A 25674-nucleotide genomic window follows, 5' to 3' on the forward strand; every position below is an offset into this window, starting at 1 on the left:
GTAGTAAGAGTTTGTAAGTGGGGGGGCGGGGGTGTTAAGTGTTGGGGGCGGGGGTTCAGTGTGAGAGTAGGGTTAGGTTTAGCTATAGTAAAATATTGGTAAGATTTACCGATATTGTAGTGTGGAAAATGAACACTAAATAGGATATTATAATGTCGTCAGTTTCGCTGTGCCTGACTTTCCCTGGCGCCCGTATATCATGTACGCCTCAGGTGGAGTCATTACTGTCTCAGCAATGTGGAGTAATGACCTCTGTGGTGAACCACAAAGCACTGCCTGCTAGTTGGAAGGCAGCTTTGGTAAGTACTAATAATCAGACACCAATCTCAGTGATGTGAAACTACTGGAAGACTCTAAAGGAGGGAGTGGCTTGTAAAAATTGGTAAAAGTAGAAAAAGTAGAGCTGGGAACTCACTAACTGATGGTCCTAGAGATATGAGAGACTGGTAAGGTAGTGTCTCCAAAATCATCTCTTCAGAGCAGAAATATTGCTTATGGGTGAACTGACTAAAGTGAACCAGAGGTGAGAGGGATATGGAGGCAGCCCTATTTATTTCCTTTTAAACTACTGTAAACTAGTTTCCTGGCAGTAACGTTGATCTTCTGATTCACAACCTTTAAAGGAAAGGGAACAGGGACTTGGTCTCATCCACCTGACAAAAGCTGCCGACCCATCAGTTACCACACAGAGATAATGGCCTCAATTCACTAAGATCATGCTGGAGATAATAAGGCAAGAGAAAACTTACCTCCACACAGTGAGAGAGTTATCTTATCTCTTCATTCCTTACATTATCTCCTCTGTAGTTATTTTCACACGCAGTTAATTAACAGCCTGTCTTTAGCTCTGGAGTTATTTTAAGGATTGGTGAGTTAACTTAAAGACAGAAGTGTTAACTTTATGTTTGCTTGAGGTAAAATGTTTCCTGAATACTACATGCCTTATCACCATGGTGATAACTATAGAAACGTTATTACAGACAGGAGATAAGCTTAGTGAATTGAGGCCAGGCAAGTTAGAAGTTTTGTCAGGTTAAAGAAACCAAGTGAAGAGGGAGAGCCTTGTCCCCATCAACAGACCTACTGCCAGGTGAGTAAAGGTGCCCATACACTCGTCAGATTGGCAGCAGATAGATAAGAAATGCATCTGATGATCTATCTGATGCGTTTTTAGAACATTTTTTACCAGGATAGAATTCCAATAGATTTCAGTTTGAAATCTATTGAAATTCGATCTGATGGCATTTTTTTGCCATCAGATTTCCATTAAGGCCAATGCAAACTGATAAGCAATCTCATCAGATCGACCTAAATTTTCCACCCTGCAAGTTCGATGGAAATCCATCGAAATCGGCCGTCGATTGGTCGATTGGCCAACCGATTTGCAATCGATTGATCGATCGATCGGGATCGATCGGTCGGCCAGAAAATCGGCTGAGTGTATGGGCTGCTTAACCGACATTGAGAAGTGCTATTTTTGAGCATCCTTTATGTCTATTAACAGTGTTATTCTACTGCAATTACACAAATGACTGTAGAATGACTGAGGTAACAGGACATCAGAATTGTCCCTGCAGTCAACCTTTAAGATGTGACACTGCAGTGCTAGGCATTCTAACTGGCTCAGAGTCCTGCCATTGTCACAGACCAACCAAGACACTTTCTTCTCTTTCCACTTTGCTGATAGTTGCATACTTATCGCAGTGTTACCGGGCTATGAACATTACACAAAAAATGTGTTAAATAGTGTTGTTAGTCAAATGCGATTAGAGGGGTTAGCATATATTAGGAGCATGGAAGGAAAACTGCTTGGAAAAACTGTAATGAAAAGCGTTCTTGATGTAAAGTCATGTAAATGCTGAAATTACACAAGTACAGTATAAATACTCAGATACTGATATACAAAAACAAACATTAATTCACGGAATTCATAAAAGAGACTTATTCACAAATAAGGTTGTACTAAACTACTTGTAAATTGCTACTACTTGTAACTTTTCTACCTGTTCAGTTAGCCAGCACCTGTTTAGTACGAGACCTTGGACAAGACTGCTAGTGGCTGCAGCTCTGGGTCCACCAGGAGAAAAGCGCGATATGTTCTGTGGCTTGTCTTGTCTGTGTCTACTAACCTATAAGTGTCTGGAAAGCATACTGGTTAAGGGCTCTGACACAGGAGACCAGCGTTCTTCCTGTTCAGTAAGCCAGCACCTATTCAGTAAGGAGACATTGGGCAAGACTCCCTTACACTGCTATTGCCTACTCAGCACGGCCCAGTGGCTGCAGCTCTGGTGCTTTGAGTCTGCCAGGAGAAAAGCGCAAATTAAATGTTCTATGTCTTCTCTTGTCTATTTAGTATGACAAAAGGAAATGTCTAATTTTACCCACAAGAACCAATCAAATATCATAAACCTTGAGGCCCCATTCACACCTAAAAATGAAAACGCAAACGTTTTGTGCGCTGTTTTCCCCCCCTCCTGGCGCTCCACTGCGCGCTGCGTTTTTGTAAAAAGCGCTTTTCCAGAGCGATTCTGTAATTCAGTCCCTGACACAAGTCAGGAAGTGAACTCTTTGACCCGGAAAAGAATAAATATAATGTATTTATTCTTAAAAACGTGAACGCAATCGCTGCATAATGCGATATTGTGAGCGTTTTGAGTTTTTCCTATACCTTCCATTATAGCAAAAACGCCTGACAAATGGTACAGGCACCGCTTTGCTGAGTGGATCGGAAGCGAACCGCTCAGCTGAGAACTCTCTCATAGGGAATCATTGCACAAGCGTTTTGGGGGCGATTTTAAAAATCACCTGCGCTTGAAAAAATGCGGAAAACACCCCTAGTGCTAACGGGCCCTAAGAGCCCTTTCACACATTAAACCAACCAGAAAAGAGCTTTGGGAGCTGAACTCTCACCTCAGTTGTAGCAACAGTAATGTGTAGACATTGATTCCTCATCGCATTCATTTTATCCAGTCTCAAAGTGTCAGCATTATTGTAATAACCAACAACCTCTTATTCCACAAACATCTCTATCTGTGGCATCTTACATGAGTACAGTATTTACTTACTCATCAGGGAAAAACTCTATAGTGCGCCCCCCAGTGGATATCTGGCACATGGTGTGACTACGCCGCTGGCTAAACCCAGCAGGTGTTGGAGACTTGTAATGGATGTTGACGGAGGGGTAGGTCCTCTTTGCAGGGGGAGGACTGGATGAAGAACTGAACAGTCTGCTGAAGCTGAAAACAGAAAAACAGAGAAAGGAAGTCACATTCTCATAATGCCATGTCTATTTTAAAAACTTATTTCTGTACTTTCTAGTGTGTCTATTCTACCAGTGGCTGAATAGTGTAATGGATAAGGGCTCTGCCTCTAACACAGGAGACCTGGGCTCAGATCTCAGCTCTTTATTCAGTAAGCTGCACCTATTCAGTAAGGAGTCTCTTGGGCAAGTCTCCCTAACACTGCTACTGCCTGCTGAGCACGCTCTTGTGGCTGCCTCGCAAGTGCTTTGAGTCCGACAGGAGAAAAGCGCTATACAAATACTGGAATTATTAATATTCTATACTGTTATTATAAATATATGATAATATCTAACAACACAGTTTATGTTCACACCCTCAGATCCACTCTCACAAGTAAGGCTATGGGCCCACTGAGAGCGCTTTTGCAGCACTTGCCAATCCCAGTGATTAGCAATGCGCTACACCAGTGAAATCCTGTGCCCTGCCCCCTCGAAGTCCAAACAAAATGATGACGCAAATCCGGCAGCAACAGTCCCTCCCAAAGAAGACAGGAGGCCAGGGATGGGGCCAGGGAGCCAAGTGGGCGGCGTGTGAGTGGACGGCCGGGTCTGCGGCTTGTGAGCGGGTGGGCGGATGTGCGGTGGGTGGCGGTCGCACGCGGCAGCAGGTGAGCGGGCGTGCGAGTCAGGAGGCGGGCACGCGTGCCCAGAAACACAGACCTAGAGCCCATTTTTAAACGGGCTTAGGTCTACTATTCTGATTATAAAATTATCAATTGGTGTATAAAGCTTGCCTTAGAGTAAAGCCTCATACACACATCTGACTATAGTCGTTTGAAACAATCGTTCCAGTAGGTATCGGCCAACTATCGTTGGTAAAAATGCACAGAACTATCATTAAAACCAACGACCGATGAGCCAAGACATTCCAAAAGCCCAATCCAATCTGCCAGATTTTTTTAAACAATTAACGTTAATAAAAGTGTGTGTATGAAGATTTGCTTTATTGACCGTTCACTATTTTAATCGGTGATCGCTTATTACGAACAATCATTGTTGTATGTGTGTATGAACCTGAAATCTCATCAATTAATTTAAAAAAAAATAAAAAATTACAGTATCCCCAGTAGAAAACAGAAAAATCCTGCTCCAATCACTTTGGCTGCAACTAGAGTAGGCGTTCTAATTCAGATTATTGAAATTCAGAAAAACCCGAATTTGCACTGCACCACACAAAACTGTGGACAGGGTCGGGGGAGTTCACTTATTTGCGCTTCATGAGTCACGTGAAACACAAAAAGAAGCACAAATAAGTGAACTCCCCCTGACCCTGTCCACATGTCTGGGTGCTGAAGTGTGGTGAAGGGCGAATATGCGTTTCTGAATTTCAACAACCCAAATTCAAACACCAACTCTAGTTGCTACGGCAATAAATACATAAAGCTCCCTTTTCCTTTATTATTTTGCATTCAGTCCAACATCTTTATTGTAAAGAGAAAGGTGGTAGGGAGCACCGACTATGAGGTAGTGGCATGCCAAGACCCCTACTCCAGTGTCTCCTGGGGTAAAAAAGTCCAAGAAAGCAAATGAGTCGGCTCCGCCCATAGTAGTTAGAGCTCTTTATTTTCATAAAAGGGTCATCAGCAGTTGCAGATCCTACCGATCCTTTCATGTAAATATAGAGCTATAACTACTACAGGCGTGCGGACCAGTTGCTTTGTTGTTCTTCTTCATCATCATCTCTATTGTATACAGCAAGGTCATTAGCACTGGCACATGTCAGAGCCTACAGATTCTAAACATCTTGCTGTTACATATGTAATTCACACTTCATACAAGAGCAGTGCGTTAGTGTCTACATTTTCCAGCACTGTCAGCAGTCTAATTATCGGCAGCATTTTTCAGAACTATGGCTTCTCAATCACTGGAGAACCTTCATTAGATTATCTTCTGTAATTTACCCATGTGGCAATCTGTGCCCGAGAAGGTGAAAGCAGAGGAGTGGGGACCTCCCCTGAGGGACACAGTGTCCATATATAGATTTATCAGACTCGCAGCCAGGACATATGAATACTTACAACTGCCAGATGGTGGACTTTTTCTTCTCCTGGACGGATGGGTGTTCCCGGGAGGCCCTGTAATCAGACACTCATTATAGGGTTTTGACAGTAGTGCTGAAAGATTAGACATTGGTTACAATAAGCAGGTTTATATAGTATAGTACTATAAACAGCAACCCATATAGTGTGATATTGGCGCAGTGCCGAGTCACTGATTCTTAATGGAATACCAAGGTGAAAATATACGGATGACATAGACATGTGTATGTACAGTGCCAAGCATACAAATAACTTGGCTGTGTTCCTTTTTTTCCTTTTTCTGCCTGGAAGAGTTAGCAGTCAGGAATGCAAGTGACAGTTTCTCTTCTCTATGTGCCCCGTTTTCACACAGTGCTGACATGCGTCTTGTGCAATGCGATGCTGGTACAGCTGTGATGCAAGGCATGATTCCGGTACAACTGTGATGCGAGACGCATCCAAATCCCTCTGGCCGTGGCTTGCATGGCTCTAGGGATTTGGATGCGTGATGCGAAAAAATCCAGCATGATGTATAATTTTTCCCGGCATGCAAATTGGACGGCAGCCTATTAATTCCAATAGTTTCCCTGTCTGAATCACACATGGGGAAACGCAGCAAATTTGCAGCAGTGGAAATGGGACGCAAGTCGTGCTATAGTGTAACCCTCACTGTTGAGAAAATACAGCCATAAAACACTTTCCTGTTTTAGCAAATGCTTCTGAGAGCAGGAGATACAGTGGGATGCGAAAGTTTGGGCAACCTTGTTAATCATCATTAATTTCCTTTATAAATCGTTGGTTGTCAAGATAAAAAAATATGTCAGTAAAATATATCATATGGAAGACACACACAGTGATATTTGAGAAGTAAAATTAAGTTTATTGGATTTACAGGAAGTGTGCAATAATTGTTTAAACAAAATTAGACCGGTGCATAAATTTGGGCACCACAAGAAAGAAATGAAATCAATATTGAGTAGATTATCCTTTTGCAGAAATTACAGCCTCTAAATGCTTCCTGTATGTTCCAATGAGATTCTGAACTCTGGTTGAAGGTATTTTGGACCATTCCTCTTTACAAAACATCTCTAGTTCATTTAGGTTTGATGGCTTCCGAGCATGGACAGCGCTCTTTAACGCACACCACAGATTTTCAATTATATTCAGGTCTGGGGACTGAGATGGCCATTCCAGAACGTTGTACTTGTTCCTCTGCATGAATGCCTTAGTGGATTCTGATCAGTGTTTAGGGTCATTGTCTTGTTGAAAGATCCAGCCCCAGCTCAGCTTCCGCTTTGTCACGGATTCCTGGACATTGGTCTTCAGAATCTGCTGATACTGAGTGGAATCCATAAGTCCCTCAACTTTGACAAGATTCCCAGTCCCTGCACTGTCCACACAGCCCCACAGCATGATGGAACCACCACCATATTTTACTCTAGGTAGCAGGGTTTTTTACTTGGAATGCTGTGTTCTTTTTTCTCCATGCATAACGCCCTTTGTTATGCCCAAATAACTAAATCTTAGTTTCATTAGTCCACAGAACCTTATTCCAAAATGAAGCTGGCTTGTCCAAATGTGCTTTAGCATACCTCAAGCGACTCTGTTTGCGATGTGGGCGGAGAAAAGGCTTCCTCTGCATCACTCTCGCACACAGCATCTCCTTGTGTAAAGTGCGCCGAATGGTTGAACGATGCACAGTGACTCCATCTGCAGCAAGATGATGTTGTAGGTCTTTGGTGCTGGTCTGTGGGTTGACTGACTGTCACCATTCGTTGCTTCTGTTTATCTGAGATTTTTCTTGGTTTGCCACTTCGAGCCTTAACTTGAACTGAGCCTGTGGTCTTCCATTTCCTCAATATGTTCCGAACTGTGGACACAGACAGCTGAAATCTCTGAGACAGCTTTCTTTATCTTTACAGTAAACCATGATGGTGAACAATCTTCGTCTTCAGGTCGTTTGAGGGATGTTTTGAGACTACTGTTACTACTGAGACTATATGTTGCTACTCTTCAGAGAAAATTAAAAGAGGAGATAAACTTACAAATGACCCCCTTAAATACTCTCTCATAATTGGATTCACCTGTGTATGTAGGTCAGGTGGTCACTGAGCTTACCAAGGCAATTTGACCTCCAATAATTAGTTCTAAAGGTTTTGGAATCAATAAAATGACAACAGTGCCCAAATTTATACACCTGCCTAATTTTATTTAAACAATTATTGTGCACTTTCTGTAAATCCAATAAACTGTATTTCACGTCTCAAATATCACTGTGTGTGCCTCCTATATGACATATTTAACTGACATTTTTTATCATAACACCCAATGATTTATACAGGAAAATCTTGATGATTAACAAAGTTGACCAAACTTTCACATCCCACTTTAGATAGAAAAGGTCAATTGTTCATAGATTTTAGCTTTGGCATACTTCACAGGCTATGTCATTGAACAGAGATAATGAAACATTAAAAAACTTAAAAAGTAGAATTAAACATAAAATAAAACTGTGGGATATGTAAAAAATATCATGTTTTAGGAGTAGGAGGATAGATACAATTGTTTATTTCATCAGTTTGTTTTCTTTTAGGTATTCCTTGTCCCTGAGCGGATGCGCAGCAGTGCACAGTGGGAACGAGGGGAAGAACACTGCATATCCACAAAGGATACACTGTGAACACACCATTGTGCATCTGGAGGACCGAGCATTTCATTAATTAAAAAAATATGCTTCCATATTTATTTCCTTTTAAACAGTATCAGTTGCCTTACAGCCCTGCTGGTCTCTTTGCAGTAGTATCTGAATCACACACATGAAACAAGCATGCAGCTAATCCAGTCAGACTTCTGATCTGATCTGCTGCATGCTTGTTTAGGGTCTATGGCTAAAAGTATTAAAGGAAGAGGATCAGCAGGACGACCAGGTAATATGCATTGTTTAAAAGGAGATAAATATTGCAGCCTCTATATTCCTCACGCTTTAGGTTCCCTCTAAAACAAAAAGGTATTTGCAATGGCTTTTAGGAGCATAAAGAAATGATTTGCATGTTCAGCAGTGATGCATCATGGGAAATCTTTTGTGCTCACTTTAAAGGAACCCGAGGTGAGAGACCTGGAGACTGCCATACTTATTTCCTTTCAAACTATATCAGGTTACCTTCTGGTCAGTACTGTCTGAATCGCACACATGAAACAAGCATGCAGCAAATGCAGTCAGACTTGAGTCACAAACATCTGGGGCTTGATTCACAAAGCGGTGCTAACTGTTAGCACGCCTGTGAAAATCCTCTTAGCACGTCTAAATGAGCTTTTCACGCGCAAAACTTTACGCGCGCACTGCACAGAGCGTAGGGCGCTCCGTGCGAAGTGCCCATTAAAGCCTATGGGACTTAGCGCACATAGGACTTGTTAGCGCACGATCTGATTGAGAAATCCAGTGCTAACCTACTTAGCACCCCGGTTAGCACGTCTAAAGACTTTAGACGTGCTAAGTAGGTTAGCACCGCTTTGTGAATCAAGCCCCTGATCTGCATGCTTGGTCAGGGTCTATGGCTAAAAGGATTAGATGTAGTGAATCAGCAGGACAGCCAGGCAATCTGCATAGTTTAAAAGGAAATAAATTTGACCGCCTGTATACATCTCTCACCTCAGGTTCCCTTTAAAGAGAACCCGAGGTATGTTTAAAGAATGTTATCTGCATACAGAGGCTGGATCTGCCTATACAGCCCAGCCTCTGTTGCTATCCCAAACCCCACTAAGGTCACCCTGCACTCTGCAATCCCTCATAAATCACAGCCATGCTTTGAGGGTGTGTTTACATCTGTAGTGTCAGTCTCAGCTGCTCCCCCACCTCCTGCATAGTTCCGGTCCCTGCCCCCGTCCCTTCCCTCCAATCAGCAGGGAGGGAAGGGATGCAGGTGGGGACTGGAGTTCTGCAGGAGGCGGGGAGAGCAGCAGACTGACACTATAGAGATAAACACAGCCAGCTCTGACAAGCTGTTTGTCAGCAGCGTGGCTGTGATTTATGAGGGATTGCAGAGTGCAGGGGGACCTTAGGGGGGTTTGGGATAGCAACAGAGGCTGGGCTGTATAGGCAGATCCAGCCTCTGTATGCAGATAATATTCTTCAAACCCACCTCGGGTTCTCTTTAAATATAAATGATTACAAATAACTTCTGTTTTAAGAAGGCAAATGAATATTTAGCATTAGTGTTGGTGCTTGTATTCTGAACATCGTTCTGAATTTACCCAAACAGCACACGTCAGCACCATTCAGCACTGAACCTGCGGACAGGGTCAGTGGGAGTTCACTTACTTGCACTTCACAGCACATTTCACATGACTGTGATACTTAGGAAGAAGGAAGTGAGGAGTCACATGAAGCACAAGTGGTGTCCCCCTGACGCTGTCCACAGGTTCAGTGCTGAACGGTGCTGAAGTGTTGGTGGATGAATTTGTAACAACGTTCTGAATTCAAACACCAAATATAACATAACTTTTTACTAAGAGGGCCCCTTGGTCTCTTTAAACCCCTTCTACTTTCCTAGTGGATCTTGAGTTGTCTGGGTATTCTGTAGTACTAGTCCAAGCATTTCCTCATAGACCCATATCAATCCATGCCATGTACTGACAAGGAGTAGAAACTATGAATCAGCTGTGTGCACGTCGGGCTGATGTGGCTCTGTAAAATGTATAAGCTATAGGCTCATTGTACATCAGCGGTTCTGGATGTGTGCCTGCTTTTAGGCGCATAAAAAGATGAATTGCATATACAGCACTGATGCATAATGGGAGATATTTCTTGCTTAAAGAGGAACTTTAACCAAGGATTGGACTTCATTATAATCAGTAGCTGATTCTCCCTTTGCCAGAAGAAATCTTTACCATTTCTTGAATAGATTATCAGGGGGTCTGTATGGCTAATATTCTGGTGAAACCCCTCCCATAATGTGAAGTCATGACCTTGGTCCTGACATTTTGCTGTCTGTGAGTCTTGTTGCATTGTGGGAAATAACCACTTTTTCCAACTGCCAAGCAAACAATTTCTCCATCTGTACATAGAAGTCTTAGTAACAAACATTTTGTACAGATAACCTGGCAGAACTAAAGAGGTCACTGGCTGTGATAAATTTCAGAATGTAAATCAGGAGGAGGCAAGATTTTACAATGGGTAATTACTGACTATATAATATATATATTAATATTGTAAAAAGAAAATAAGCAATTTTACTTATGTTATTTTTACTACAGTTCCTCTTTAAAGCTGCAGTATTGCAAAACACTTTTCAAGAAGGCGAATTTATATGTGTCTGTCTACAGACAGATGATTTTGGCCTTTGAATCTCAGCAGAAACAGGAAGCGAAAAGAGTACTGATTTGTGTTTGCATTAGGAAGAATAATGTCACCAGCGCATTACCTGATCATCTCTGTCCACCTGACTGCCTCCTGTAGTTCCATGAGACGCTCTTTGTACTGGTTCCTCTCCATCAGGACACGTGCCATCTCCACACGGGTAAAGCGCCTGCGCTGAGCGATGGGGATGTTATCCTGCAGGGGGGAGGAGCTCTGAGAAAAAGATGAGGGAAAAAAAGGCACAGAGTTAAATTTGGCCACTTTCTTGGAGTTCCTTTTCCAAGACTAGTATAGTCATCACCAGTGGTACCCTGCATACCTAAAGTCATCTGACTCAAGTTTAAATCAGACTGGAGGAGCCACAATCATAGCAACAACAGCAAAACATTGTACAGCGCTTTTCTCCTGTAGGACCCAAAGCACATAAGCTTGTTTCAGATCAGCACATAGTTGCGGTTTGTGACGTGTTACAGGGTAAAGCTATGTGATTATAAGTGCCAGACTAAACAGGTGGCTTTTCAGTTTTGAACACCTGCTCGGTTGAAAATGTCCTGATTGGGTAGAGAAAGGCATTCCAAAGGGTAAGTGCAACATGACAGAAGGCTCTGACTCATGGCAGATAGTCAAGTTATTAGATCCTGTTGATCTGAGGTTGTAGGAGGTGTGACACAGTTGCAACAAATCTTTCAGGTCTCCGGACCGTAGGTCATGTAGAGATTTGAATGTTAGCATGCCAATTTTGAAGAGGATTCCCCTTTTTATGAGTAGCCAGTGGCATTAACTGGCTTAGCAGAACCAGAAGATGGTACTACAGACATTTCGAGGATCTTTCCATAGCAATCAGGTCCTTCAGATCCTGATCACATTCTAAGCAGATTTTAGTCTTCAAATCAAGCATTATTGATTGAGGGAATCAAAACCCGTAAGAAAAATCTGACCACTAAGCTTCAACCCAGCCATAGGGCGTCCCTTTACAAAGGAGAATCAAAATTCCCTACTCATCAGCAGAGGCTAAATGGCACAGCATAGAGACCTATTGTTTACAGTTTAAGGTCACAGTCTGTTGCTAGGTACACACGATGCATTTTTTCGGTCAATTTTCCGGTAGATTTCCCCGTTTGATTCTCTTATCTTTTCTTATCTATTTCCATTCACTTCTATGAGAAATCGACCTGAAAAACGATCGAAAATAATATTGGACATGATGGAAATTATCTATTGAACCATCTATCCGCCGAAAAAACATATGGTGTGTAACTAGCATTAACCTGGGTTTGCTAAATCCCATATTTACAGAAGGATCTTCCAAGAGATTTTTTCCCCCTGGTTAGAGAGACCATGGAAGGAGGAGTTGGCTCAGTTGGTGGGGGTGAGAACATTTCACATTTATGTTCCTCTGTCTCCTCTTCTGTACTCTTTCACCACTGGATGATCATGAGACCATCGAGCTACCACGATGAACAAGTAAGCAGTAGGAGAGAACCTGTGGCTTGCGGGCAGCTAGTGAAGAGGACACAGAGGAGCTGAGCAGGTTACTACAACCAGCATGGTCATACTGATGTTTGCAACTGAGGAGCCACATTAATGAAGGAGAACTGTGACAGGCAATACTATAATAAAGGGCAGTATAATGAGCAACACTATAGGAGGGGCATTATATAATAAGGACACTATAATGGGAAACACCAGCTTGGAAAACTATAATAACAAAAATAATTGCAATATTTGTATAGCGCTTTTCTCCTGTCCGACTGAAAGTGCTTGAGAGACGGCCACTAGAGCGCACTCAGTTGGCAGCAGCGTTAGGGAGTCTTGCCCAATAACTCCTTACTGAATATGGCCTGGTGCACACCAAAATACGCTAGCAGATCCGCAAAATGCTAGCAGATTTTGAAAAGCTTTTTGTTATTTTTCTGTAGCGTTTCAGCTAGCATTTTGCGGTTTTGTGAAGCGTTTTTGGTGTAGTAGATTTCATGTATTGTTACAGTAAAGCTGTTACTGAACAGCTTCTGTAACAAAAATGCCTGGCAAACCGCTCTGAAGTGCCAATTTTCAGAGCGGTTTGCGTTTTTCCTATACTTAACATTGAGGCAGAAACGCATCCGCAATCCAAAATCTGCAGCAGCCCGGGAGTATGCGTTTCTGCAAAACGCCTCCCGCTCTGGTGTGCACCAGCCCATTGAAATACATTACCCTAGCGGATCCCACCCGCAAGCGGATCGCAAACCGCAGCAGAACCGCTCTGGTGTGCACTAGGCCTAACTGCTGATTTACTGAATAGGATGAACCAAGCTTTGATCCCAGGGCTCCTATGGCAGGGCCCTTAACCATTACACTATCAGACAGCCACTGTTAACTATTACAGAAGTACTGAAACAGGTGCACTACTGTATATTGGGGAACATTAAACCTTATGGAGAACTAAAATGGAAGGCATGAAATGCTTGCTCTGTAAAGGAAATCAAATGCTCACAATTATCTTTTGACTTGGATACAGGGTTTCCATGGGCTATGAAAATCATCCTCAAGTAAAATTCACTTACCTCATCCACCTCTTCTTTAGGTTCTTGCATGGCCACAATGGCTTCAGACCTCACCCTTAATTGTAAGGCAAGAAAATTAGTTATTTCCTGTGGTTGAATGTTGCACCACAGTAGAATAAAAACATATACAGTAAATGTATGACATGAATTTTAAGCTTAACTCTGGTCAGGAGTTTCAAAGATGCCAACAAATGTAAATTAAAAGACACAAGAGGTGAGGTGAGATGATGAGATAGACATGTGTATGTACAGCGCCTAGCACACAAATAACTATGTTGTGTTCCTTTTTTTCTTTCTCTGCCTGAAAGAGTTAAACATCAGATATGCAATTGACAGTTTCTGTCCAGGTCGGGACCGGTCTGACTATAGCGTAACCCTCACTGATGAGGAATTCCAGCCATAAATTCTTTACTGGCAGAAAATGGCTTCTGAGAAGAGGAAAGATATAAAAAGGGCCAATAGTTCAGAGATTTTAGCTCTGGCATACTTCAGTGCATGTATCATTGAGCAGAGACAATGAAACCGTAAAAACTTAAAAACTCGACTTAAAAATAAAATAAAACTGTAGGATATCAAAGAAAAAAAAACAAAAACAAAAAAAACAAAGGCATTTTTAGGAGAAAGAGGATAGGTACAATTGTTTATCTCATCAGTTCATTTTCACCTTGTGTTTCCTTTAAGTATTACTAAAATGTCCATGTTTTTGTAGCAGCTGTTTATTTTTCTTTCCACAATGTGATTGGAACAGTTTTTTTGAAAGGGTAGATAACGTTGCCTATGACACCGCTACACTGATTTGCTGAGGTTGTTGTCAGCCTTCCCTTTCTGCTTTATGTCTGGGCGGAGCTTGACGAGTCATTTATTTGCACTCTTATCACTCCGTCCACTCAGTCATCCTAAAGGTGTGTACACACGCACTATGGCCGCCAACGATGGGTCCGTCAGACCCTCCCGCTGGGCGGACTTTCAGGCGACATTAGCGCGAGTGTACGCGCTGTCGGCGGACTGATAAGGCTGTTTCTAAGCGATCTGCTCAGCGGATCGTTCAGAAACAGCCTTATCAGTCCGCCGACAGCGTGTACACACACGCTACTGTCGCCTGAAAGTCCGCCCAGCGGGAGAGTCTGACGGACCCGTCGTTGGCGGCCGTAGTGCGTGTGTACGCACCTTAAGGCCTGGAACCCACTACAAAGCGCAAATCGCTATCACAATTGCTAGCATTTTTAATGAGCGTTTTGTAATCGATTTCATAAACGTTTTCTGTCGATTTTGGTAGCGATTTTAACAAGTGTCAGCTGTTTGCCAGCGATTGTGTAGCGATTTGCTATTTTAAGTCTAAATGGTTGTTTCAATTAATTTTTTTTTTTTTTTTGTGCAGTCATTTAAAACCGCTAGCAAATCGCTCTGTATAGTGATTCATGAGCGATTACGCCAGCATTTATATACTTTACAATGAAACGCTAACGCTCCAAAAATGCTGCATTCCTGCGATAGCGATTTCACTAATCGCAATTGCTCCAGTGAAATTTGGCCCATCCATTAACATTAGCTGAGCGTTTAGGGAAATCGCTAGCGTTTTGAATTGCTCCCTAAATGCTCAAAAATGGCTCTAGTGGGTTCCAGCCCTGCATGAGTGCTGCCTTGTTTAGCTGCCTGTCTTCAGAGGCAATTATATATTTTAGTCTGCTATGACAGAGTGTTACATATTTTGTAATTTGAATACTGTATTATCAAAATGATATTTCTATTTCAATTTGCAGGCAGCCACAGAGGCCAAAAATTGCATGGAAAGCCATACTATTTTGTTGTCCAATCATTAAAGCTTAACTCTTTTGAGGTGCTCTCGAAAAGGTGGCCACTAACGATCCAATTTCTAGTAAAAAAATCAATTGAGCAATCAGATAATTCTGATTGTAAGCGGAATATCGTAATCACTACACCATCAATGATCCAATCTTTGCTTCCTATCACAATCAGCAAGAAAATCCAAATTTTGGTTTGACGAAAATACAATTGGACGACTGTTTTTTATAATCATTCGTAATCCATTGTGCACATCAACTGAGATTATTTACAACCATTCTGATCACATCCAATCAGAATTATCTGATAGTCTCAAATAATTTTTCGCTACAAATTTGACCCTTGGTGGCCACCTTAAAGTATGGCTTGCCCAATAGCACCGCTTTTCCTGTATGAGTAATTGGCTGCACAGAGGAGTAACCAATGGCACTACTCCTCCCTCCCCTTCCTGAATAATCAGGAAACTATGACACACCCATCCGATATTTTGTAAGAAATCTTACTGTGTAAAGATCTAAAAAAAGTAGTGACCACTGTTAGCTCAACTATGGTGGAATTTCACATTAACATCTAGTATATAGAATGCTGCACAAAAATCTTGGGTAAAAGTTTATCATTTCTGTCTATGAATACCTTTTAAGCTCCTCCTCCAGTTCTTTGATTTTGGCCTCCATTTTGGCCTTGGCCTGTTTAGCAGCCTCCAGCTCCCCTTTCAGCACTTCCTGCTCTCCAGAGAGCTGATCCACCTTTGCAATCAGGTCATTTTTAACCACATTCAATGCATTCCTAAGAACATAAAATTGAACAGATTGTAAAAAAAAAAAATATAGTGCAAATAAATATTGTTTGTACGAAAATGTAAACTACAGTCATCACACATAAATAGTGCATAAAAGCGGCAATTCCTAAAAACAAACTGCATTTTGTGCAATTTTAACCAAAAGAACCCTTGGGACTGCAATCTGGGCTTCAGAGTATCATATATTATTATTATTATTAAGTATTTATATAGTGCCGACATATTACGCAGCGCTGTACAGTGTATATATATATATATATATATATATATATATATATATATATATATATATATACACACACACACACACACACACACACACACACACACACACACACACACATACATATATATATATATATATATATATATATATATATATATATATATATATATATCTTGTCACTAACTGTCCCTCAAAGGAGCTCACAATCTAAGCCCTACCATTGCCATATGTCTATATTATGTAGTGTAAGTACTGTAGTCTAGGGCCAATTTTTTTTTAGGGGGAGCCAATTAACTTATCTGTATGTTTTTGGAATGTGGGAGGAAACTGGAGTGCCCGGAGGAAACTCACGCAGACACGGAGAGAACATACAAACTCTTTGCAGATAGTGCCCTGGCTGGGATTCGAACCAGGGACCCAGCGCTGCAAGGCGAGAGAGCTAACCACTACGCCACCGTGCTGCCCAAAAATATATTATGAATAGGAGGTGCATCACCCCCCAAAGCAGGTGCTTTGGGCACAGGGGCATCTGTCGTGTTCTGGCTAGCCATGTACCACAGTATAACTGTGCAGCTAGGGACCTACATTTTGTGGCAAGATAGCAGCACTCAACTAACAGTTTAGTATTGAGATTGGCTACATTGGAGTGAAGGGGGAAGGTTAGTTTTAGGTGTAGGGGGGTTAGTGTTAGGAGTGGAGAGGGTGATTTTAGTGTTAGAAGTGAAGGGTAAGGTTAGTTTTGGGAGTGAAAGGGGAGAAGGTTAGTGTTAGGAGTGGAGAGGAGGGAGGTTAGTTTTAGGAGTGAAAAGGGGGGGGGGTTAGTTTTAGGAGTGAGAAGGGAGGAGGTTAGTGTTAGGAGTGAAAAGGGGGGGTTAGTTTTAGGAGTGAGAAGGGGGGAGGTTAGTGTTAGGAGTGAAAATGGGGGAGGTTAGTGTTAGGAGTGGAGAGGGTGGAGGTCAGCATTACAAGGTGGGACGTTAGTTTAAGAATAGAAGAGAGGGAATGACTTGATATTGTCCGGGAAAAAGCACACAACAAGAATGAATGTACACTGCACGACCACCTATGGAATCTTGCAGTAACCATAAACATAACTGTAAAAAGCATTTACACTGAAAACAAAAGTTATTATCTTACTTGGTTTCCAGAAGCTGGGAGTTTTCTAGCAGCAAATTACCCACTTCCTTTCCCATCCCTGAAAGATCAACACACAGTTAGGCCCTGAAGTGGCAATGACTCTGCTTGCTTGAAAGACGGTCCTATGGCTTGTCTGTCAGTCTCTAGCAGAGCTGTCCAGCTCCAGTCCCTGAGCTCCCCATCCATGCCAGTGCTTAGGATAGACAGAGAACTAAAGAAGTGGGTTCTACTGATGAACCATAGCTCTCCTGATTCAGTCCCATTGATGAATCTGAGCTGTGGCAAAAATGTGAGAGGGCTTCAGCCTACAAGGATTGGCTTTGGACAGCACTGGTCTATAGCATTGAAATCTGCCACTACAGAGATTGGTTTGATACCACTGTTATGTGCCTGAAATTACAGTATATTTTTTAAACCAGTAATGCAGAACATCAAATACAAGTGGGGAATTTCAGGACACCTGGTCTGCACAACAAGTAATACAGAATGAATTATGTAGGTAGGTCAACACTAGGAGTTCTATAATTAACTCATGGCAAGTCGGCCAAGGAGGAAGTCAATGAGATGCAAATAATTATGATGTGCATGCAAATTTAGTGCAAATAACATGCAGAATTTGGCTAATCAAAGGCACTTCCTGCCAATTTTGATTGGTAAAATTTCAAGTTGTATATAATTTGCATCTGCAGACTTATGTGCATACCACTGACTACATCTAGTATTTAAATGTTTTAACAATGAAACTGCCACCAAAGGTGGAAAGTATGTGCACCCTTTGGAATTATATGGATTTCCACACAAATTGGTCATAAAATGTGATCTGATCTTCATCAAGTCAAGTCACAAAAATAGATAATCACAGTCTGCTTAAACTAATACCACACAAATAGTTAAATATTTCCATGTTTTTATTGAACACACCATGTAAACATTCACAGTGCAGGTGGATAAAGTATGCAAACCCTTAGATTAATGACATCTCCAAGAGCTAATTGAGGTGTCAGTCAGCGGGAGCCCAATCAATGAGATGAGATTGGAGGTGTTGGTTACATCTGCCCTGACCTATAAAAAATACACACCATTCTAAGATTCTTTATAATAAAAATCCTTTGAAACAAAAAACACACACCAGTTTTGGGTTTGCTTTTTGCATTGCCTGATGTGAATGATGCCTCGCACAAAAGAGCTCACAGAAGACCTACAATTAAGAATTGTTGACTTGCATAAAGCTGGAAAGGGTTATAAAAGTTCCTCCAAAATCCTTGCAGTTCATCAGTCCACAATAAGATAAACAGTCTATAAATGGAGTAAGTTCAGCACTGCTACTACTCTCCCCAGGTGTGGCCGTCCTGTAAAGATGACTGCAAGAGCACAGAGCAGAATGCTCAATGAGCACCTAGATGTTCCACAGCAGTACTGGCAAAATATTCTGTGCACAGATAAAACTAAAGTTGAGTTGTTTGGAAGAAACACACAATAATATGTGTGGAGAAAAAGAGGCACAGCACACCAACATCAAAACCCCATCCCAACTGTGAAGTATGGTGGTGGGCGCATCATAGTTTGGGGCTGGTTTGTGGCGTCAGGGCCTGGGCGGATTGCTATCATCAAAGGAATAATGAATTCCCAAGTTTATCAAGACATTTTGCAGGAGAACTTAAAGCGGAATGAAACCCAGCATTTCTTCTTTGCTCTAAAAAATATTTACAGCATATTATATACAACCAGCATTTTTTTTTTTTTACTAGAACAGCATTCAAAGGGTTACACACAGGACTTGAAAGTTAAGTGCAGAGAAATCTGGACGATCTTGTGTTTACTTAATGGTTTCAAGTGAGGAATGTGACATTCTCTGACTGTGCAGAAGCTCCTTGACACAGGCAGAAACTCAAAGCAATTCTGACTTTAGTACATAATGAATAAAGCCAGTTATGAATAAAATGCAAAGCCTGCTCTCAAAGCAAAAAACTGTACTTTTGGGACCTTTTGGGTAATTTTGTAAATGAATAATAATATTTATGCACAAATGCAAATATGGCATACAAAAAGTAGGTAAACATGTTTTTATTGAATATCATGTCAGGGTTTTATACCGCTTTAACCCTCCTGGCGGTACGCAGTTTCAGAGGCCTCATCCGTGGGAGGATTTTGAAAAAAATAAAATGCGTTTTTTATGTTTTAGCTAGCACTTCGCTAGCTAGCTATGTCCCCCAAGCCCCACCGCACCTAAATAAACCCCCCGATCGACACCGGCAATATTTACCCTTCCGCGATCCTGCGAGAGCCGCAGCTTCACCATTCAGCTTCGACGTCATGCGCAGTCCCGATCCTCCCCATAGCGCAGCCTTGAGTCGATTGGGAGGCTGCGTCAGCACGGGATCCCTGGGTGGTACGTATTATGGTGGTGATCGGGGGGATCGGTGGAGAGCGGCAAAACTTGGGGGACATAGCTAGCCAAGTGCTAGCTTAAAGAGACACTGAAGCGGAAAAAAAAATATGATATAGTGAATTGGTTGTGTACTATGAATAATTACTAGAAGATTAGCAGCAAAGAAAATATTCTCATACTTTTATTTTCAGGTATATAGTGTTTTTTCTAACATTGCATCATTCTATAATATGTGCAGATTACACAACACTCAGCATTCAAAATGAGTCTTTCAGAGCAGTCTGAAGTAATGACCTCTCCTCTAGCAGAGGAAAAGTAAATAGTCCAGGAACAGTTGAGATAATAAAAGTCAGATAACAGCCCTCTCCACGACTAAAGCTGGCCATACACTGGCCCGATTTGCGCCCGTTTCGACAGCAGATTCGATCACTGGGATCGAATCTGCTGCCAATCGTTCACGCTACACGCCGAATTTCGATCCATTTCGTCCGATCCCGTCGATCGCGCCGTGCGGAAAATAACCGTCGATCGCCCGCGGGTAAAGAGCGCATCGCTAGCGGCGTTCGAGTGCCCGACGACCGACGCAATAGAGCCCGCATACATTACCTGCTCCACCGGCGCGACTCCAGTCTCCCGGTCACCGCTGCTCTGTCTGCGCTCTGGTCTCCAGGTCCGGCATGCCTCACTTCTTCTAGCCCGGCAGGAAGTTTAAACAGTAGAGCGCCCTCTACTGTTTAAACTTCCTGCCGGGCTAGAAGAAGTGAGGCATGCCGGACCTGGAGACCAGAGCGCAGACAGAGCAGCGGTGACCGGGGGACTGGAGTCGCGCCGGCGGAGCAGGTAATGTATGCGGGCGGGCGGGGCAGCAGCAGCAGCACCACCACAACAGATTGTGAACGGTTTCAGGCTGAAATCGGTTCACAATCTGTTTGCTGTAAAGGTAGCCATACGATCCCTCTCTGATCAGATTCGATCAGAGAGGGATCTATCTGTTGGTCGAATCTGATGGCAAATCGACCAGTGTATGGCCACCTTAACTTAGTCGGAGAGCTTAATGGCTTGTTTGCACAGAGATAACAACTGGAGTTTCTCAACTCTTCCTGTACTGGAAACAATTACACTGATGTATCTGATCTTAATGTTTTATTTCTTAGCTGTGCTACACATACAAATCATAATATCATCATTTTTTTTCGCTTCAGTGTCTCTTTAAGCATATACAAGAGATTTTATTTAAAAAAATCCTCCCGGGGCCATGTGATCCTCTGCAGCGGCTACCCCGAATGTAGCTCGGGGTTACCGCCAGGGAGGTTAAGGCCATCTGTGCACAAGCTGACGCTCAGCAAAAGATGGGTGTTGTAACAGGACAATGACCCAAAGCATAGAAGTAAATCAACAACAGAATAGCTTATTCAGAAGAATATACGCCTTCTGGCGTGGCCCAGTCAGAGTCCTGATCTCAACTCGATTGAGATGCTGTGGTATGACCTCAAGAAAGCGATTTACACCAGATATCCCAAGAATATTGCTTCTGTAAAGAGGAATGGTCAAGAATTACTCCTGACCATTGTGCACATCTGATATGCAAATACAGGAAACGTTTGGTTGAAGTTATTGCTGGTAAAGGAGGTTCAAACAGTTATTAAATCCAAGGGTTCACATATACTTTTTCCACCTGCACTGTGAATGGTGTGTTCAATGAAAACATGGAAACATTTGGACTGTGATTGTCTATTGTTGTGACTTAAATGGAAATCAGATTACATTTTATGACTAATTTGTGCATAAATCCATATAATTCCAAAGGGTACACATACTTTTTCTTGCTACTGTATGTATACATAAGACACACACACACTTTTTTGGTCCTTGGTTACCCATCCCCCATTAATAGAACAGACAGGTAACATATAAATTGTACCACAGATTCCAGGAGTGTAAAGCAAATTTCTGCTACATAACTGCACTTCAATATTTTAAAATTACATTTTAACTCCAAAAATCTTAATAACGACTGACAAGCGAGGACATTGATTTGTTGTGAATAAGGCCGTTACACACGCTGGAACGTTCTCGGGCAAGGTGGCCGGTTGGGGCTGTCTCATTGAAGAATCTAGTGTAAGTACCGGTGTCCCTCGAGGTCCACAAAGCTCGGTTTTTGATCCTGTAGGCTGAACTTCTAGGTGACAATAGGCAGCTGAGTCTATTGTTCCCCTCCTTATCCCACCCACAGAAGCCACTCCACAGTGCCCTGCGCCGTACGTTCGCCTCCATACAGACTGAACATGTAGCTCAGTTGTTGCCTAGCGACTCTTCTGTAAAGCATTGGGTCCCATTGTGTCACCTGCAGTACTGAGTTTGATCATGGCGGGTGATACATACTGAGCTCAGTTTGTGCATGTGTACGCACCTTTAGTTAGAACATAATCACAGAAAAGTTGACATTAATAATATAATGAGCTGTGTTATATAGGGGGCAATTCACTAAATATTTCCCATGAATTAATAATAATGCTAACGTTTATATACTGCTTATCTCCTGTCAGACTCAAAGCCTTTGAAGGCTGCAGTCAGGGCCAGTCCGCCCATGAGGCGGGGTGAAACATTTGCCTCAGGCGGCACTTCTGTGGGGGAAGCACCCGCCTGTCCGTGAGTGCGGGGGGGTGGCCACCGAGCTGGAGGGGTAGCGGGCAGGAGGGGGGTATTGGGCCTAGCGGCAGGGAGGTGGGTCGGACCCCCCCGCCTGGGTCCCCCGATCTGCGCTCTCCCTCCTCCTCCAGCTTTAAAAAGTTAAGTTGCAGCCACTACTAAGTAAGAGGCACGGGCGGGGATCACTCACCTTCCACATTCCAGCGTGCGTTCCACTGAAGTCACTTCCTGCAATGTCGCCCACTGTATTGTAAGTGGGCGACATTGCAGGAAGTGAAGTGACGTGACGGCGATTTCATTCAAGTTTGCCTCAGGCAGCAAAAAGTCTAGGGCTGGCCCTGGCTGCAGTCATTAGGGGCATGCTCAGTAAGCCACTCTGCAGTGCTAGGGAGTGTTGCCCAAGGATTCCTCTACTGACTAATACTGGCTGCAGCCAGGATTGGAACACCGGTCTTATGTCAAAGGTGGTACCCCTAACCAGTACACTATCCAGCAGTTCCTATGCAATAACAATCTCTTATGCCCCAGTGCTGCCCTACATCAAAGACTTGTGCAGCATGAGAACCGTCAAAGATGGCATTTAAAGGCACTCTGAGCATATGCCGCTTCTGCCTGGGTATTTATGTGACTTAGAGCTGCCTATAATTGGTCAGCTGGATAGCGTACTGGTTAAGGGTGTTGCCTTTGTTGTAGGATTTGAGCCTTTGACCAGGGTTCAAATAAGGCAGTACGTAAACTGGCTGTTGAAGCGCTTTGAGTCCGCCAGGAGAAACCACAATATAAACTGCCCACCAGAACCTACACCTGTGGCCTATGGGCATGGCGCTCACTTCAGGTACCGCCTCCGCTCATGCAACTTTACTAAATCTACCGGTATTTGGTTTGTGGCGTGGATAGTGTCTCCTGTTGGGCTCCATTTACGTATAAGGAGGCAGAGATGAAGGCAATACTTAAAGTGTAAGTAGGGTGGTGAATAAAGCAAAGATTGAGCCATGCACAGTTTGGACGGGTACAAGTCGATTAGGTATGACAAAATAATGAATCTAGGAATGTGCTGGGTGTGTGTTTTGGTACAAGGAGAAGTGTGCATGCGTGGCAGGAAAAGTGATGGGTAGCAGAGCATGTCCCAACACCAGCATTGACCTGTTTTTCACCTACATGTATAAAAAGGTTGAAGCACCTAACAATAATTATTATTTTTTATTTTGTTTTTAGTAATAAACTAAATTGTCCAGGGTGAATGTAGAGCATTAGTACAGCAGTGAGCAGTCTTTATCTTCTGTCCTGGAGTCTTCTTTCCTTTATCTGGGCGAGTCCAATCAGTGTGGTCCAGCAGAATCCTAACTAAAGGTGGCCATTAACGGTACAATTTTTTTCATTAGATGCAATGTTTTTACGATGGTAAATAACCAGAAGGTAATAATCGATTGTCCCCATAAACAGGTTGATTAAAGCATTTCCTCTCTTCAGATATCATAATAAAATCCAATTAAATTTTCTGTTCCAATTGACCATATATAGAATAATTTTACATACATTTTCACCACACACTGCACATTCTGTGTGGGTTTTCTGTATAATTCGATCATAAAAAAAGCGCCAAAACGTTGCATCTGATGAAAAAAATTGTACAGTTAATGGGCACCTTAATACATACTGTATTTACACAGGTATTGTCACCCATTTCTCCCTGTGACAACTAGATACACAGTGAACCTTTACAGTCATTTACCCTGGACTCTTCCATTACAATTTTAATTTAAAACTGCATGGAATGTAGTTATGTTCTTTTTACAATGCGGTCTGTTGTAATATTGACTGCCTGGGGAGAAATGTGATTTAAATAATTTAGTTACACTTTAATAACTTGGTATAGAATAATGTCCTGAGTAGAGATGACCAATTTGTCCTACCTAAGGTTCTTTAGAAAATAACCGATGGAAAATTGTGACCGATTTGAAATTGGGTTTGATTTGTATATCTCTGATTGGCTGGCTGCGATGACAAGATCTAGTCTAGCTTTTCCTAACAGTCTAAAACAAGAAACAAAAGTGAAACATGGACATGTGACCGCAACCAGCCAATCAGAGACTTGCAAACAATGACTTGCTCTGCCTTAAAGCATTTATGTAGCAGATATTAACCATTTTTAGTCCTCCTGAGAACTCAAGTAATACATGTTGCAAAAAAAAAAAAAAAAACACACACACACAAAAACCCCACAACCCTCAAAACACACCTCCAAAGAACAAGTACACATTTAACTTTCAGAAGTTACAAACAGGTCTAGAAGCAGTGAGACAGTGCATGAGGCCTGCACTGACAGATATTAAGCCTCAGCCTTACCAAAGAAATCATCCCGCACTAGAGCAGCCACATGGGGAGAGAAAGGGGGGCAGCAGGAAGGAAAGGTGGAAAAAAAAGAGCAGCAGTTAGGAAGTCACTGAGATCAGCCGATATAGCAATTATTGCCATGCACTGTGACCCTAAATACCCTGTGCCCTCTGGCCCCTGATCTTATCCCGAGTTCTGCAGGAAGTGCCCAAAACATACACAACCCATCTTATACATCCCTAGCACAGCTTGGCTGGCTCAGAATTCAAGACTGACATTTATTAATGTACATGTGGTGTCTGGATGGCTCTGTAATAGACAACACCATCACTTTCTTGTTGAGACGCTTTACACGCTGTACTCATATATGGCGTAATAGGTAATGAATTTGCCGTGTTTTACAGATAAATAAGCTTTCACATATAACTTACAAACCTAACATTGAATAGGACTATGATTTCTAATTTAAGATGAATTTAAAGCAAGTTTACAATGGATCATTGTAGTTTGACTGTATGCCAGGCAGCCTTGCCATCTCAACCAAATTGCCTGCTTTTCACTAACACGGTAGGTCAGTCCATCCACTCCAGCTTCCAGCCACCAATACCCCTGCATTGTAGACTGGCCTGGGGTGGGCATGTCAAGAATCAGGCCTGGAGTCAGAGATCCAGCATAGGAGAGACTTAGTGACCGCGGGCACAAGCAGACAATATGCACAACCCACCTCTGCAGGGACGTCGCCCTCTGCCAACCAACTTGACAATAAAAATAAAGAGACGGCACAAAACAGGTTAAGCTGCTACTGTATTGGAGCATGTCAGCGAATCAGAGGCATAGCTAGGGTAGTCAGCTCCCAGGGAAAAAGTTTTTGCACTCCCAGCAAACCCGAACAGCCCCCCCCCCAAACCACCCCCCCCCCCTCGGCCAGTCCAAAACAAAATGGGCATTGGCCATTCATCAAAATGTGTGTGTGTGTGTGTGTGTGTGGTCATGGGTGGAGCCAAATGCTATTTAGTCAGATGTGTCCCCTTCCCCTGTTCAGATAGCCAGATGTGCCCTCCTTTAGATAGCCAGATGTGTATAAACAGCAAAAGATTCACTGGTTTCAACAGCAGTGCG

General features: G+C 42.6%; 1 protein-coding gene across 15 annotated transcripts in view; it reads right to left on the reverse strand.

The window, feature by feature from the left end:
- MAPK8IP3 (mitogen-activated protein kinase 8 interacting protein 3) overlaps positions 1 to 25674 on the reverse strand; it is a 175666-nt gene that overhangs the window by 40265 nt on the left and 109727 nt on the right. For 13 of the 15 annotated variants that reach the window (XM_068244368.1, XM_068244367.1, XM_068244369.1 and 10 more), the window contains 7 exons: positions 24568 to 24585; positions 17184 to 17241; positions 15655 to 15807; positions 13219 to 13273; positions 10740 to 10888; positions 5320 to 5376; positions 3066 to 3236 (listed from right to left, as the gene is read on the reverse strand). In XM_068244368.1, the coding sequence (XP_068100469.1) occupies positions 3066 to 3236; positions 5320 to 5376; positions 10740 to 10888; positions 13219 to 13273; positions 15655 to 15807; positions 17184 to 17241; positions 24568 to 24585 (661 nt within the window). The remainder of the gene's footprint in view (positions 1 to 3065; positions 3237 to 5319; positions 5377 to 10739; positions 10889 to 13218; positions 13274 to 15654; positions 15808 to 17183; positions 17242 to 24567; positions 24586 to 25674) is intronic. The other 2 variants (XM_068244374.1, XM_068244360.1) reach the window with 1 other exon arrangement.

The sequence above is a fragment of the Hyperolius riggenbachi genome, chromosome 7, assembly GCF_040937935.1.
Source record: "Hyperolius riggenbachi isolate aHypRig1 chromosome 7, aHypRig1.pri, whole genome shotgun sequence".
NCBI classification, from domain to species: Eukaryota; Metazoa; Chordata; class Amphibia; order Anura; family Hyperoliidae; genus Hyperolius; species Hyperolius riggenbachi.